The 16,527-nt window shown below is 33.4% G+C and overlaps 2 protein-coding genes across 4 annotated transcripts in view; one reads left to right on the forward strand and one right to left on the reverse strand.

Annotated features, from left to right (window-relative positions):
• LOC123673112 lies at positions 1-6,313 on the forward strand. The gene is made up of 20 exons (XM_045607546.1): positions 1-140; positions 239-434; positions 505-623; positions 698-898; positions 956-1,172; positions 1,227-1,389; positions 1,501-1,633; positions 1,738-1,919; positions 2,612-2,786; positions 2,837-3,050; positions 3,175-3,335; positions 3,439-3,630; positions 3,685-3,807; positions 3,935-4,132; positions 4,261-4,423; positions 4,477-4,583; positions 4,636-4,803; positions 4,872-5,044; positions 5,106-5,197; positions 5,475-6,313. Exons 1-20 carry the CDS (start codon positions 33-35, stop codon positions 5,717-5,719), a joined length of 3,330 nt encoding a protein of 1,109 aa, XP_045463502.1. The 5' UTR covers positions 1-32; the 3' UTR covers positions 5,720-6,313.
• LOC123673111 (protein dopey-1 homolog) overlaps positions 5,915-16,527 on the reverse strand; it is a 26,036-nt gene continuing 15,423 nt past the window's right edge. For 2 of the 3 annotated variants that reach the window (XM_045607542.1, XM_045607545.1), the window contains 15 exons: positions 14,543-16,325; positions 13,983-14,239; positions 12,126-13,922; positions 11,521-11,825; positions 11,154-11,460; positions 10,898-11,090; positions 10,663-10,841; positions 10,415-10,607; positions 9,599-9,772; positions 9,213-9,546; positions 8,944-9,096; positions 8,700-8,889; positions 7,820-7,831; positions 7,526-7,693; positions 5,915-7,425 (listed from right to left, as the gene is read on the reverse strand). In XM_045607542.1, the coding sequence (XP_045463498.1) occupies positions 7,062-7,425; positions 7,526-7,693; positions 7,820-7,831; positions 8,700-8,889; positions 8,944-9,096; positions 9,213-9,546; positions 9,599-9,772; positions 10,415-10,607; positions 10,663-10,841; positions 10,898-11,090; positions 11,154-11,460; positions 11,521-11,825; positions 12,126-13,922; positions 13,983-14,239; positions 14,543-16,325 (6,409 nt within the window). In that variant the 3' untranslated portion in view covers positions 5,915-7,061. The remainder of the gene's footprint in view (positions 7,426-7,525; positions 7,694-7,819; positions 7,832-8,699; positions 8,890-8,943; positions 9,097-9,212; positions 9,547-9,598; positions 9,773-10,414; positions 10,608-10,662; positions 10,842-10,897; positions 11,091-11,153; positions 11,461-11,520; positions 11,826-12,125; positions 13,923-13,982; positions 14,240-14,542; positions 16,326-16,527) is intronic. The other variant, XM_045607544.1, reaches the window with a different exon arrangement.

The raw sequence follows: 16,527 nt of genomic DNA on the forward strand, positions 1-16,527 counted from the left end.
TGGAATAAGATTTTATTCCAAAATAACGAAAAATGAATGAGGATTCGGAAGTACTTTGTTCACCTCGAAAAATCAGAAGATTAGAACATGCTCAGATTTCAGCTTTGAATGCTAACCAAAAATTATCGCAGGGGTCTCAGGTACGTTATTTAATTTTATTTTGTAAGTAAAAGGAATATGAACTCATTCTGATCTTCACCTATTAAATTTGGTATAAATTTTCATGATATATTCGCAGGAATCAAGAGCCACTAGTACTCCTGCGAAAAAATGTTTATCTCATACATTTTCTATAGCTTCTGATATATCGAGTATCACACAAGTACCTCCAACTAGATCAGATTCAATAATTGAATCAGATGATGAGGATGATGCTTCTGAACTTATATCTCTTATTGAAGAGTTGTCATTAAATGGAAGCTTAACCATTCGGAGTAAGTAATAAAACTCCGAATTATTTATATTATTTTGTATAATATACTTACTTGATTGAATATGTTTTAGGTGGGTTCTTACATAGGCCAAACCCTAGAATATTTCGTGGTAAGGTGTGGAAGTTTTTCAAACCCAAATATCCAGAATCATTATACTTCAAAATCTTGGAAAACTTCGACACTATAGAGGTGAGGTAGAATAATTCAGGTGTAATGTATTAAATTATTTGTTTAAAAACACCAAAACATTATTTGGTTCATAGGATACCGTATTTGAATTCTTAGAAGAATTGAGATCTGATGAGAGGAAAGGCACTTTAACTTTAATAAAGTTCTTCGTGGATCTTTGTGGATATCAATCCGCTCAAATTGATGATCATTTTGATTTTGATCAAGACTTCTCTATTTCTTGTGAGAAGGTAATCAAGCTAATGGAATTTGAATTTGTCGATAAGGATATCTTGGTAGGATTATTCATAATACTTGATGCATTTCATAGAATTTAGAGTTAATTCTTTCAGAGTGCCAATACATATATTTTCTATGAAGCCGACAGGAACTCTAAATTGGGCACAACACTAGCTGCCGCTGTATATAAATGCGTTGAAAAGATTATAATTGGTGCTTATGGGCAAAATATTCTATTCTCAAGACCATTTCACAAGTATATTTTCCATTTTTTCTTTTATATGTGTCAGAGTAATCTGAGACCTATCCGACACACAGGAATTACTCTTGGTAAGAAGGTGTTCCTAATTGCATTATCCTAGAAGAGAAAAAGTATGTTTTTAGTGAGGCTGACTTTGAAAGCTCTGAACTATATTTATCCCCGAATTGTGAAAAGATTAGAGCTAGGAGACTCTCAACATGGACATAGTTATATACCTATTGAAAAAGAAATAGAATATGCAGAGAAGTATATCCAGCATTTTTATGGCGTTTTTGCAAAAAACAGGTGAGACTATCATATCTTCCGATAGATGTTCACCGAATTCACTTATGTTGGATAATGTCAGTACTGCTTGATTTTAAAATTCTGTTACCTAATTTTATATTTCGCCTCTAGTTACATCCCTGATGTTAAATTGTATATGATCCGAGCTAAAAATGTAAAAGAAATGGGATGTTGGATGATAGAATTGCCTCAGATTTATTTTACTAACAGTGTTGCTCACTTGTTCAAACTCTCCCTTGATGAGGTAAGTGCAGAAATGTTCATTTTGTTGCAATAAGGCAAGAGAATAATCTATAGCACTTTCACCTAATACATTATTACTAATATTTATGTTTGCTTCGTTTTTAGTCAGAAATAGTTCGTTTGAGTGCAGTTCAGGTTTGGAAGACTTTAATTAAATCTAAAAGTTTACATTTGCATGTAACTAAGCATCTCGATGACATAGTAAAACTACTTCAAGGTAGACTAAGAGATGTTCATGTTAGAGTAGTTGTAGAGGCTGTGGACTTTTTTTCAATATTAGTTGATCAGTAAGTTGGATATACTTATTATTATTATTTGAACTGGAGTCGTGGTTCGGTAAGCCTTCCGGGAACTGCGACCATGTAGATCTTTTGTTCTCTACCCTATTCATTCATGGAAACCCAAGGAGGTCAATGACGTTAATGAAATATATTATACTTATAATCAGAGGAACCTAATTTCATGCTAATTAATTATTTTGTATTATAAAAAAATACTTCACAGTCAGGATTTTTTGCGCTCTTGTTCATATATGTTTTCCTGTAATTTTCTCACAAAATTCCACGTAGATTTTTGCTTTAATATAATTAATTTAGTATTCTGGACACATATCTGAAGTCAAATATTCCTGAGTTATGACATATCATAAAAACAGAATGACAAGATGTTTCCAACACATTACGTCATTGTTCAGACAGAATCGATTTTCACTTTGAATTCTTCATTAGCGAGCCGAATCATTTTAGAACATTTTCAACTCAAAATTTCAAAATTACAGATATATGGACAGAATAATAGCCTTCTTTTCCGCTTATTTCAAGCATGCAGAAAACTGTATACATATTTATCTCTGAGATTTCTTCGATGTATTTGCATGAAATTTATTATATTCGAAACTATCTGTTGCTAGTTCTCTTTCTTTCTGGAAAAAATTCATTAAATCTGAAAAATTACTCAAATCAATATCATAATCTTCCAGTTATCCCAAGGCAATCAAAGAGGAAGTCACTAGTGACATTACCGAACTTCTCTATGCTAATAGTTACCTTTATGGCAAGGTAGCTGGTTTTTTCACAATCAAACTGCTAAATTCAGCCAAATTGTCTGAAGTAGAACTCCTGAAGAAACTTGTGGATATATCAAGTGTGCCAAAGGTAAAAATTTTGTATTCTATAGGAACAAAATTTATTGAATCAAATTATAGTTTCAGAAGATGAAACATTTTTTCGTTGAATCTTTTGTGGAACATAACACTGTTCTAGATAATTATAAGCTAATGATAACTGTTCTGTTATCTTATAAAAAGGAAGATGAAAATGATTTCCAATTCACCCTTTCTCTGATCGAATTGATGTATTATTCTATTCACCAAAAGTTAAAGGGTTCATGTATGGTGCCGAGAAAACATTCATATGAAGGTAAAGATGTATTTTTCACTGTTTTTGAAATTTTATTTGTTGCATTTCAATTATATGCTCAGAAATATACTTCACATGTAAATTTCAAATGATTTTATTTCAATCAATAATGTTTTTGTTATAGGTTCTCCATCTTCCTATTGCCATGAAGAAATAGCGAAGGTATTTTTATTGAACTTCAAATATCTTACTGATCTTTTTCAAGATAAAATTGCTATTTTGAATTATTTGTTCAAAATACTTATAATGATTGATTTTGAAACGTTAACAACTTCATATCGACCCGTAAGTAATTTGTATTTTACATTTAAAGTCTGAAATTAATATGCTCATAATCAGAAGAATTTCCCCAACTCCATTTATTTCAATATGTACCATTTCTTTTTAGCAATTTGTTTTCTTGATGAAAAGTTCTAGAATAATATTTTTGAATGAAAAAGATGATGAACTGCTGGGAAATATCTGTAAGCTCTTCCACTATCTGTGCTTTGAGAAAAATACCTGCATTAAAGAAGACCTACACAAATTCTTAGTAAACTTATTCGAAAATCTCAGTTCATATTTAGAGGGATATTTAACCGTAAGACCAATTATAATTCTGTTTTCACAGTAATTATTTTTTTTTCTTTTTAAGGAGGAAACTCAAGAAGTGGCTTTGGATTCTCATTTTGAAAAGATAGGAAAACTATATGAAAAATTCAATATGAACACATTTTTCAAATGGAATACACTTTTTACAGTTTGGGGAAATGTGCCTGTAAGTTTTGTTCTTTTTTTGAAATATTCAAAATTAAGATTTATATCAAACTAAGAAAATATTGCAATAAAAAGGCTTGCTTTTCACTCAATTTAATATATAATATAATAATAATTTTTTCAACCAGATTTGTAGAGGTCAGATGATATCTTGTCAGCACTTCATCTTGTGGACAATAAAGGAATTAATGAAAGACATGCACAAGAGTAATGAGGATAAACAAAGAATGAAGAAGATCTCATTGAAAAGTAATTTCTCAGAATATGTGAATTCCCTTGTTCAATTAATGACCACTCCTGAGGCTAATGAAACCCTTAAACTTGAGGTAAGACAAAAACCATGAGTCATTCATAAATTTCTTGAATATTGTTTGATGTTTCTCTAACTTTTATTAGTGTCAACTATGTATATCTTTCCTCAATTAACATTTTTGATAATTCAGTTTGTTTTCAGGCATTCGAAACTTTTTGCTTTTTGCATCTATTTTCCTATGAGTTTGCTTCGAAACATGAGGAACTAGAAGATTTTAAGCATCAAATTCAGTTGAGTTTGAAGAATCATGTGCCAGATGCAGTGATTAAATTCCTTACTAATAATATTATACACAATAAGTCAAGTAATGAAGTTTAGTTTTTACACAAACATTATGTAATGATAATAAAATTTCAGCAACATTTGAAAGGAGGAAAAAATTAATATGCATTTGGTTGGATTTAATTCTCAACTCGTTATTAGACATTTTCAATATCGTTCCTCTCTTTGAATGTTATCACACTGTAAGTATTGAATATGTTGTAAAATAAGGTTTGTAACGTAACAATTTCGTAGAGATCTGAGGAATATGGTGCCCTGATAGAATTCATAGCTGGGAAAATCTTTGCAAGGAGCCAAGAAGTATTTTTTTGTCTTATATTAGCTACTTTGAGTAAATTGGCATCACATGTTTTCCAAACTTTATGCAGGTCATTTTCTAGCCCAGAAGCTAGACAGTTAATGGTGAGTAGAATTTATGAAATTAAACCATATTTTGTTTTACAATTCTACTATCTGAATTTTTATTGCAGGCTTTAACAGTGAAATTCGGAAACATGAAACAATTCACAAAAGCTTCTGGCGAAGTACTCAAGATGCTCCACTTAGGTTTTAGGCATTGTTTCAAAGATACTCCTTTATTGGAGTTACTAGTCCTCTTACAGAATTTTTTACCCAAATTGACAGAAGAACACCAGAAGGCTTGGTAAATAAATTTTTATTTCTCTAAAAACCCTGCACTTTAACTGTAAATTCTTTCTTTACAGTTTGAAGATTTTTGGAGCAATTACTCCGCAAGAATTCGAAAATCAAGAATATGTAAGAACTTTCAGAACTAAATTACAACTGGGCAAGAAGAGTAAGTATGAGTAAATAATATCTTTAAAATTTTGATAAATACAATTTCCGAATTCAAAATACATTATCAATTAAAAGAATTTATGATTCTGAATTGAAATACCTGTTCTCTAAACCAAATTCTTGAAATATGAGTGAAAAATATTTTGATTCTTTTAAGTGAGTGTATTAATTTAGGAGAGCATTCATCAAAGGTCCTTTTTTTTATAATTTTATTGTTGACTCCTTTACTGTTTTATCTCTAAAAAAATATTATTTTGATAATTATTTTCTGAAAGGTATTGGAAACTCAACCGTTGCAAGCAAGGATACTACTTCTACCACTGAAATTGTCTTGGATTCTGAAAAATCTAACATTAAGACTGAAAAGCAAACGAAGAAACGTGTAAGAGAAGGAAATGACAACAAAACCAAGGGAAAGAAATCTGTGGCATTTGATGATTCATCCAAAGAAAATGCTGAGGAGAACACACGCCCTAAAAAGAAAAAGAGGACAGCAAAGTCTAAAAAAAACAAGAGTTAGCGCAATATATACTTTCATTGTTTAAATAGTCACTTTTATCTTGCAGTTGCAATATCTATTTGTTTTTTCTACTTGTTACTGTTCATATTCTTTATGTTCTGTTTTTTTTTTTGAATTTATGGATTTTATAATAAGCATTGTAATATTTAGGAGATTGAGTTAGTTAAGACCCTTCATTACAATAAAAGACATGTAGGCAATAAAAATAATTTTAATAACAAATTTCAGTATATATCTAAGAAGATATATCAACATATTTCAAGGTAGCAAATCTCATATCTTGCTACAAAGATATTTTGAACAGAAAATTTTCAAAAACAAGGCAAGATTTGCCTACTTTTTTTAGTTAGATCACATTGTAAAATCACATTTGTTAAATGCCTGAAAACAAGGTTTACTATATGGTTTAACACTTCGACCACTCACGCACATTCTACCAAGATTACTATAACAAATCTTGCCAGTTAAACACTTTGTGTAATACTGCACGAACCCCATGAAGAACTAATCTGAATTATTCTACTGAATTTATTTGAAGTTGTCATTTTTTGTAATAACCTGTTAAAATTATAATAAAGATATCTCAGTTTTGTATTGGTATACAAAATGTCCATTTCAATTGAATAAACCCAGTAATTTTGATGAAAAAATTATACCGAAATTTATTGGTTCTATTATACACCCCTTACTGAACTTAAGCGAGGCTTACTGAAACATATTCAAATAATTTTCTTAAAATTTATCAAAAGTTCATTGAAAATCACAACCAAATATTAACAATATTAGAAAAAATACAAACTCCAAAGAATTGAACATTGCTGTTCATTATTGCTGTATTTTCCCTACCCTTTACCAAACATTCTAAAGAATGTTGTTTTATATCATCTCTCAAAAATTAGTTCTACAATCTTACCATAATCTTGATAAAATCAATCCTCATGTTCTCGAGAATAGATCACAATAACCTGAAAATACTTGTAGATTCAGAAAAAATTGACATATCGAGGAATATAATTATTTTCTGAACCACTCGATAACTATACAAAACTATTATTTACAAAAATAACAAGTGAAATCGAAATAATTTAGATTTAAAAATTCAAATTACAGGATATATCATTTTTATAAAAATATAAGGAAAATCGGGCAACTTTACAGAAATTAAAACTTAGCATTTATATAATACAAAGAATAGATCAAAAACTTTCAGTGATTAGAAGTAATAATAATATTCGAATTTTAATTTTGCACCAAATTGGGAATAGTGAATATTAATAGGTGAGCTAAATCCTTTTGATCTATACTTTGTACGAAAAAAGGTATATAGGAAAAACGCGGCAATTTATCTAGGAATTTTGTCGAGAAAATCTGTTTCGACTACTTTATCAATTTTCTCCAGGATGACATCTAATTTTTTATCGGTCTGGCGATCTGCCAAGGGTGTATCGGAAGAATAAGTTCTTACGCAGTCTGTTCTGTGCCGGTCGGAACACAGACTTAGCGTTTTGAAGAATCCGTGCAAGTCTTGCAATTGGCTGATGCTGTTCATGGTGAGCAATAGCTCGTTTCTCCTCATCGCCAGTTGATCTGTGGCGTTGTATTTCTTGTCCATCTGTTCTGCGATTCGAACTACATGCGGGGTGAAAGACACCGCATTGGAGTTTTGAATGCGATCCAGATCATCGCCTACAAAGGCCCATCGATACCTTTTGAAAAAACATTAATTCAATAAGAAGAAATCGGGGTATCTAGTGTGAGAATCATATTCCACATTTTCCTACTATATACAATTTTTCATATACTTACATCTGAAACTGGGGTAAAGTAGTGGCAGGAAGAAGCAACGTCAAGTCCAGTAACTTAGCTGTTGACAGTTGTAACCTCAGCCAATGCGGATGACCAAGAGCATGGAGCCCATTACTACTGTTTATAGCCCAGCTGGCATCAAGGGACGACAATAACTTTATGTGAGAACTGAGAAAAAAATAACTTCAAAAAAAACGAACATTCTAACAAAAACAAAAAAGAAAACACTACAGAAGCAGAAGAATATGTCACTACAAGAAGAGAAATGTTAATAATACAATATGATGGAATTACCTGTTGTTTGTCCTGTTAGATGAATCCCAGCATGCAAAATACAAACAAAATATTGTTATTATCCAACATAATTCAACTAGGCTGAAGCTATCAACTGAATTTATCCATTATTTGAAATTTTAAAATGATCAATTATACCATAAACAATAGTATTGAAACAAAAATTATAATTTGTATAAATAAAATAATGAAATTAGTGAAGAAATTGAACTTTTGATACATAAAGACGAGCATTTTATTATTGAAGACCTAGATCTGCTATTTTACTGAAACTTATCATACACTGGATAGTTAGTAATTCGAAATATGTTTAAAACAACAAAAATCAACGTTATAAAAAAGATAAAGCATAAAGAGACCGAGATTTTTAAGTTAGTAGCACCCTCTAATAGCATATTTCACAAAAAAAAATGTTATGAATGATGAAGCAGCTCCAAAGTAAATTGTCGCCCAAGTCCAAGGTTTATAGATTTAGACAGGTTGTCCCGTAACTTTCAACCAATCAGCGTCAACCATTCGTGACGTTACTCGGTTTACACATTCAAATAAATAATATTTGATTGTAATGAAATCGTGGGTTTTCACGGATTTTCTTATTAGTTTAATCTCATATATCATCGTTTGTAGCCTCTCCTAAATAGTCTTTAATATCTTCAATCATAAAATAGCTACAATAAAATGTCTGTCAATGATGGCCAATGGCGATACAGAAACTCTATAGACCTTGACAGACACTGGATGACACGTTACCCCACTCTTCAACCCAAGTTACGAGACAACCTGTCTAATCTACAGACCTTGGCCCAAGTCTACAATGACTGATAATGAATTGAGATGATCTAATTTTTCTCAGTTTTCCATCAACAATTTATATACTGACCTGAATTCTTCCGTATCCGTTGACAGTTCTTGTTCTATCTGCAAAAACACCTGTAGCATTTCGCTTATGATGATCGGCCATAAAGAAGTGACATGAAGAGGACTCATTCTTATCAATATAACCCTAAAACAGAGGAATACCTGTGCCTGTATATTTGGAGAGGGCAACCTCAGACTAGTAGTCAATTGTTCTGAAATAAATACATCATCACGAAAGGACTAAACAGAATAGTATATAACCTTACCTTGAATATCAGACATATATTTGGCATATTGGTCTATCTCACTGCAGAATATTACATATGCTAATCGTTTCAACAGCTGAGCTTTCTGTTCATACTCTTGCTCTCTGGAAGTGAATAAACTCAAACTGCCGCTTTGAGGCATCGAAACCCTATCTGAAAATTGAACAAGTATATTTTATGTTTCAAGGTTGGTACCCATAAGTAAGTATATTTATCGAGTAATAAGCAAAATCTTATTGTCAATACAGATAAAAAGAGGTTGAACTTACTCATTAGATCCCTGAAAGTAATGTTATCATGGGTCATCAAATTATCGACTATCACCTTCCAGTACTTAAGACAGGAATGATCCACCTGAAAGAAGGCGTTGTCGAACAACAGATCGAATACATCCTTTTTCCACGCTTTCCTCGTGTACTGATAACTGCTTAGGCTGGCTAGCAGTTTAGAGCACGCCAGATAGCTGGGCATGTTACGTACGGTGTGAGTCTTAAGGTAAGGTACAATGTTGTACATTAAAGAGGTTAGGATCGTGTTAACCTTCTCCTTTTCGGAGGATCCAAAGCAGATATCGAGGATGGGCGACAAAATTTCCGCTAGAAGCTGAAGAAATAAACTGTTAATATTTATCTAAATGCACCAGGGTATAACCAACCAGTTGAGCCTGAACACTGTGGCTGCTTCCAATCATATTCTCTGTAGCACCACTGTTGATAATACTGACGTCAGGAGAATGGTCCTCATCCTGTTCTTTCACAGCCAAATTTCTACGCAGCCATGTTGTTTGCTCTAGACAAGACCCACATATTTGTGCTACTGACTCTATCAACTGAAAATACGATAAGAGAATCAGTAACCCTTACTAAGGGTGTAAACTTCAGGAACAGATTGCACACATTATTTTCTCTAATTCTGTGGTTATTCCGTTCATTCTTCCACATCTAGTAGAACAAAATCGTGCGAGAATATATCAGAAACGCACAGTTTTCATTGTTGTATTTTATTATTATATGTTGGTACTCCGAACTTTCCACCACGGCTTTATCTGTCAATTCATCAATTTGCCTTGAAGAAATCAGTTCTGCCAACCAACTTATTTCAATGCAAAAATCACTAAATGATATTTATGGAAATATTTCATTAATTTCAATAAATATGCAATGAATTAGAGAAAATAATGTATAATACTCTCACAGAAGGCTCATTCTACCACTCGTTCATTCAAAAACTCGCCACTTCGTGGCTCGTTTTTGAATTTTGAACTCGTGGAGAAATATCAATGCCTTCTGCACTTGTATTATAAATAACTATTCCATAATAAATATATCAGTGGCGTTAGAAGCTTTTATTGGGGTGGTGATTGAAATGTAATGATATTTCATTACTTGGTCTTTATCGTCAACAATGTATTCAGACTTATTCAGATAATTAGTAGGATGGAGAAAGTTTGCACCTCATTTGATAGAATTACCTTGCTCGTAACATCTTGTAGATCTTTCTGATCTTTACGATCCTCCAGAGGGCAGCACTTAATCATGAGTTCATGAAGAAGAGCAGCCAATAGAAACTGCGCCGAAGGGCTGAGCGCACAGCCCTCTCTGATAAGGGTTAATAGGGAAGTCCAAGCTTCAAGCAATTGAGAGGTGGAAGCGTTTCTCATGTAACTGAAAAATCACGGGAATCAGCAAACAACAAGATCAACTTAGGGATTCGACTCACCAATAAAACAACTCTAGGACAGACACATCCAGACAGATGTCCGAGCTCAATCCTTCAGTTGTGGGAGGGTTCTTTATCACAGCCGTTACAGTTTGTACTAAATTGTCCAAGGGTATGACCCTAATTGCCGAAATGAGGTACACAAGGTTATTTTGACCAGCATTTGGTTCAGGAAGAACCTAAAAGATATAGATACAAATCAGTTTTAGTGGGATAAGCAACTCGAGCTTCTTACAGTTTTGACATTTGAAAATACGTTCCTCCTTTCAAACCAAGCCACAGCTATAGCAGCCAAGAAGCTACAACTGTGGTGCACTGCGATAGGACTAAGAAATTCGAGGAGCTGCTGTTTCACAATCTTCAAGTTTCCGTACACACTATTAAAGTCACCTTCTAGGCTAACTATAGTTTGCCACAACTTAGCAACACTGAAAATTAAAATACAATCATTAAGTATCGATAATAGAAATAAATCTCAATTTGAATATTACCTAGAAATAATCCTGGGCATGTGGCTAAGTATGGTCTTTCTCGCATTCTGATAGTGATCAGCATTTGGCTTCACAGAGGGAAAACCATCTGTGGCCGATGGCGAAAAGAAAGCGTTAAAAAGATTATTAAATATCTCGCTAGGGTGCGACACTGGATTAGAACCGGACTCAGGTACATTTTTCTGATTAACTGTCTGACTGGAGTCTAACAAACTATAGTGACAAAGAATTGTAAGAGATTCTAGCTGAGTAACCGCATAATCAGGGCACAGTTCACCACTTGTTTGCCAGTTCCTATAACTTGATGCTAAAATCAAGAGAAACAGTCTTAAAAAAAAACAAAAAACGTGATGATAATTCTTCTTACCTATATCCTCAATGTTATTACAAATCTGGTGGATAACACTGATGGATATTTGTTTGAGATTTTCACCAAAGTAAGGTAAGCAGGATGTGACCATATTCAGCCATTTCTCCTGCAGATTCTTCATATTATGTTGACGCAAGGCACTCATAATGGCCGACAAAAAGATCTGCTGATAGGGAGTCAGCATAGTTGGCGTATAATTTAGCTCCGTAACAACAGCGGTGGCTATTTGTTCCAAAGCAGGACCGCTGGGTTTTGACGATGGAAAAACGTTAAATTCCAGGACAATCAGAGATTGGATTAACCTTAAAAATAACAGAAATCCTGTCACACCAACTCATAAAGCAAACATATAACTATCTGTTTAATATTTATTTATAATAATGATTCAGAATGAAGAACCATAATGCAGTCAGAGTCATAATAAGTAAATATTAATCATTTGGGTCCTTCGAGTCGGATTTCAAAAAGTGAAAGGAAAAAATAGGTTTCCCATTGCAAAAAAAAGTTGGGACACGCCCACAAAAAACTAAGCGACCGAAAATATTTTTATTACGTTGTGATTAAGCAATAAGGTAAGTCAAGATTGAACAAATAAAACTTACCTCAATAACTGTATTTGGAAAGCTTCGATATGTTCTCCAACGTTCTGATTCGAGTCAAACAATAAAAAGTTGTTGAACATCAGAACCTCTTCAGCAAAAGTCATATCTTCATCGAAAGTTCTTACAGATGTCAACAAACAATGCAATAAGATCTTCTGCAATTTGCACTTCACCAGCATATCAGCAATATAACTTGAAAATCCCTTAGTATTATCCTTAACAATAGCTATTAAATTCTTTACAATTACATCGAGGATTTCTAAACTCTCCAACTGAATCTTGAAATTCATGTTCATTTCTTCGTTTGTAAGATGTACATCATCCAAACAAGGGTAGAAAGTTCTTGCATAATTTAAACAGATGGAGATTATAACGTCTAAGAACATGTAGCCTCTATAGAAATTCACGTATTCCTGATTCAAGTCCCCAGTGAAATGATATCCCAGGATTGATTTACGATGCCTTGCTAAAAGATACAAGACTTCGTTGTTCTGAAGATTTTTCAAACCGCTAGTGGCCAGACATTTAATAAAAAGCTGTGGATTACTCAGAATACAATTCTTTAGAGTCTGAAGAGCATAAAAAACTTGACTAGAGTCGAACACTTCATAATACAGGCATATATGTGAATGGATCGGATATAGAACGAAATTTTTCGAAGAATGATGAATTTTTGGTCTAATTTCTGTATCTGAATGCCTGTTCGTAGTTGTCGAACTGGAATCTGTGATTTCAGAATCACCATCTATCCTTTCACAAACTCTGTCTAATAAATCCAACATTATTTCTGCAATAACAGTTTTATCGCTGGTTTTGAAAAAGTCTTCTGCGCTAGTGCTCAACTCCAACTCAGCATGTAAGTTTTCAGAATCCGACAAGCAGTAGGACCAACTATGAACCAATGAATTACCCTGTTCACTAGCATTCTCCATACTGGCACTTTTCTCGTCGAAACTTCTGGATTTCGGTAGCTTTGGATCTACGAATTTATCTTTGACACCATCTTCAATTGGTTCGATTTTTTCAAGTATTTTCTTTGATGGTCCATTCGAAAGCATCCCTATAATATCTGGTTGTGTTTTACTTTTCACAACTGATTCATAACCTGAATCCATCGTCGTTGGTTCTTTTTCGTTTGGAAAGCTCTTAATAGGAGAATCATGACTGGTACAATCGTTACTGGAGGTTAAACTTTCTGAGGAGGAATTCATGGACTTGTGAGGGTCTAGCTTTGAATATGATCCGTTTAGTCCTGTAGGATATATCTCTTTAGAACTTAAAGGATTGATGAAAAGTTTTACATTTCCTTTGCCATTCTTATCGAATTTTGGAGAAACCTGTTGTACCCTAAAGTCTTTGTTTTTCTTTGTGACAACATTGGATAAATCCTCTGTTACACTTGTCGTAACATTGACTACAGACGGTTGAAACTTTTTATTGTTTTTGGAGAACATAAACCATTTGCTCTTTTGTTGTTTAGGACTGGGTCCATCTGTTGTTACGTGATACATTATATTACCATTTACATTACTCACTGCATAGACTATCTTCGGTTGGTTGTGTTCCACCTTGACATTATCTTGAACGTTAATTTCGCTCTGACAATCTGAGTCCTGAATATTAACATGTCTAATTGCCACCCTAGCAGTATTTGGAGATAGAAGTTTGGTTAAAAGCGGATTCAAAATTCGTGGTATATCGTTGTGAAGAAGGCTGTGGGATAGGAAAGATTCTGCCAGGAGTTTTAGGTTAAGTTTTTCGTAGTTCTGCAGATTGTCCAAGATTTTCAACAGTGACCTGTGAAGGAGGTGCAAACAAATTATGCAAAATTTAAAAAATTATTTCGAATAATCTTACCTGTCAAAATTTCTTATGTTGGGTTTGTTCAATGGTAATTTTATATTTAAATCTCTTCCAAGGTGCCAGACCAAGAAGAAGCGTTTTATATATTCCAAGGTCAAGTTTTCACTTGAAAGGTACTTTCCAATAATTCTTTCAACAAAAAGCTTATCATCAAAAATATTGTGTATCTGGTATAGTAGAGTTACACATAATATAGTGTGATTCTGATTGTCAGTTTGGCCCAGGAACTGCCACAAAATTTGGGACATTTCCTAAAAAAAAAATTAGAATCTGTATGGAAGAATCATTAAAAGTTTGACAGGTATCTAGATTTCTGCTAACCTAACCTTTTGGAGTAAAAATAAAAAACCATCTCCAGTAATTATTGGTGCAGATACCAACTATTGAACGTATTCGATGAATTAAGAGAGACATTGTCGACAGCTAACAATTTTCAGTTGATTATCTGACATTTGTACCATAGCTTTACTGTAGGCAACAATTAATGTCTAAACATGGAGCTAACCTATCATTACTAACTGTCAATTTTACTATATACTTGATTTACAACTAACCTCAATGACTATAGTATTTTCCTCAATATAATTGACATGTTCCCTGTTAAGGATCCCAGTAATAATGACATTATTACTACTCTCATCATTTTTGCTTGGATTCTGAGCTTTGGCAAGCGAAAAAATCTCCAACATCGCATTCATGGCGCTCAGTTGTATTTCTTTGGATGAATTCCTACAGCAAGAAGCTGCAATCAAAGCTTCCAACCAGGATGGTAAAGTCTTCTCACCAGAAATCGAATGACTGGTCAAATTAGGAAATGCCGAGAACTCCAAGAGAATATTACATGCTATAGAAGTAGCTTTCTCATACTCTGAATTCGGATAATCAGGAGTGGTGGCCAGAGAGTTTGAGAAACTGCATCTTGACAAGATGTCTCTGACAATGATTGGTTCAAATTCTGTATGCGTACTTAAACAATCCTCTAGTAGTTTTTGCAATTTCTTGATACGTTCATTCTTATCGCAAACCATGGATTTGAAGAACTTATGGATGTTCACATCGGGTAGCACTTTAACTTCAACGAAAACCACATAGAATTTTTTGTACTCCTCCAGGCATTTCAAAAACGATTTGTTTTCAACTGTGGCCACTTTTAAAGGAGGAGGGGGAGGTTCTTTCTTTTCTTCTTCCTCTTTCTCTCTGATACTATCCTGAGTTTCCGAATTCTCATCACCTGATTCACATAAGTCTTCTTTTTTCATGTCGTACAATTTAGAACTTGACTTGGACTTTTTATTTTTGGATTTTTTATCAATCTTCGGGCTAAACTTTTCCTTTTTCTTCGGCATTTGATTACTGTTGGATCTCTCTCTGGTTTCCTCTATCGTAAGTAGTTCTGAATTATTCATATTCTCGTTTAGCCTAGAATCTGATTTACTTTTCTCTAGAGATTTCACTGGTTGGTCACCCTCATCTTGCGATGATTCGATATTTACGGAAGAATCCGATTTTTTATCAATTTCAACAACAGCTTCATCACCAATGGCAACAGTTACTTTATCTGTAGTTGTTACAGTCACTGGTTGGATTTTGCTTAAGATTTTGTTGCACAAGTTCAGACTTTCGATTATTTCGATGGAATTCAAACTATCCAAATTTTCCTTCATAATAATTATAATGTTATTGAATAAATTAGGTTGTATATTGGCGTTACTTTCGCCATATGATTCTATTGGAATTATGTCTAAAAGAAATTCAGTCAAAATACATGTCTCTAATATGTGTGGTACGCCCGATCCAATTTCATTCACTTGACATTTATCTCTGTTCTTGTAATTTTTTATATTCGTTACACACTGTTTGAACAGTTTCTCAACGTACGACCATATGTAATAGCTTTGTAAGGTATTAAATAACAAATTAGCGTTTTTAACCAATTCCTGACAATTCTTTGAGATGAACTGCTTATTAACTAGCCTATCATCAGTTATGTTCAAACTGTTCAAATCTCCATTGAACGACACACATCTGGCAGAACCGTTTTTGCTTTTTTGTAAATTCAGGCAAGATAAATAAAGAGCTCTGAAAACATCATATAAAATACTGTCTAAAATCACTGGACCTATTTGAGGTTTGTCAAAAAGAGAGGTTAACAGCCTGTAGGGTTTGATGTCGATCTGTGGTTTAGAACTGCTGTTTGTCAAGATGACCCTTATGGCGTCGTTCAGAAGGTTATAAGCGACAGACGTGTTTGTGGTATCTGTCAAATCGATCTCTCTGTCTGACGCACTTGCAGGCACACTGTGTGATTCTGTTCCCAAAAGCCAAGAGTATAACCTCCTGAAAAAAAAAACTTGTTTAACAAACAATGCGAAAACTAAATAAAGCTCCGATATAAGAGTCTTCAAAGGGGAACTTCTACAATGTTCAATGAATTTATAATGGTAATCTATCGCGTGCACTTTATTACATTGCTGAGATTTCAGTATATTTTTGAGTTCTTGAAAGCAACTCATTACATTCATCATTTAAGATGAAATTC

Source organism: Harmonia axyridis, chromosome 2, assembly GCF_914767665.1.
Source record: "Harmonia axyridis chromosome 2, icHarAxyr1.1, whole genome shotgun sequence".
Taxonomy (NCBI): domain Eukaryota; kingdom Metazoa; phylum Arthropoda; class Insecta; order Coleoptera; family Coccinellidae; genus Harmonia; species Harmonia axyridis.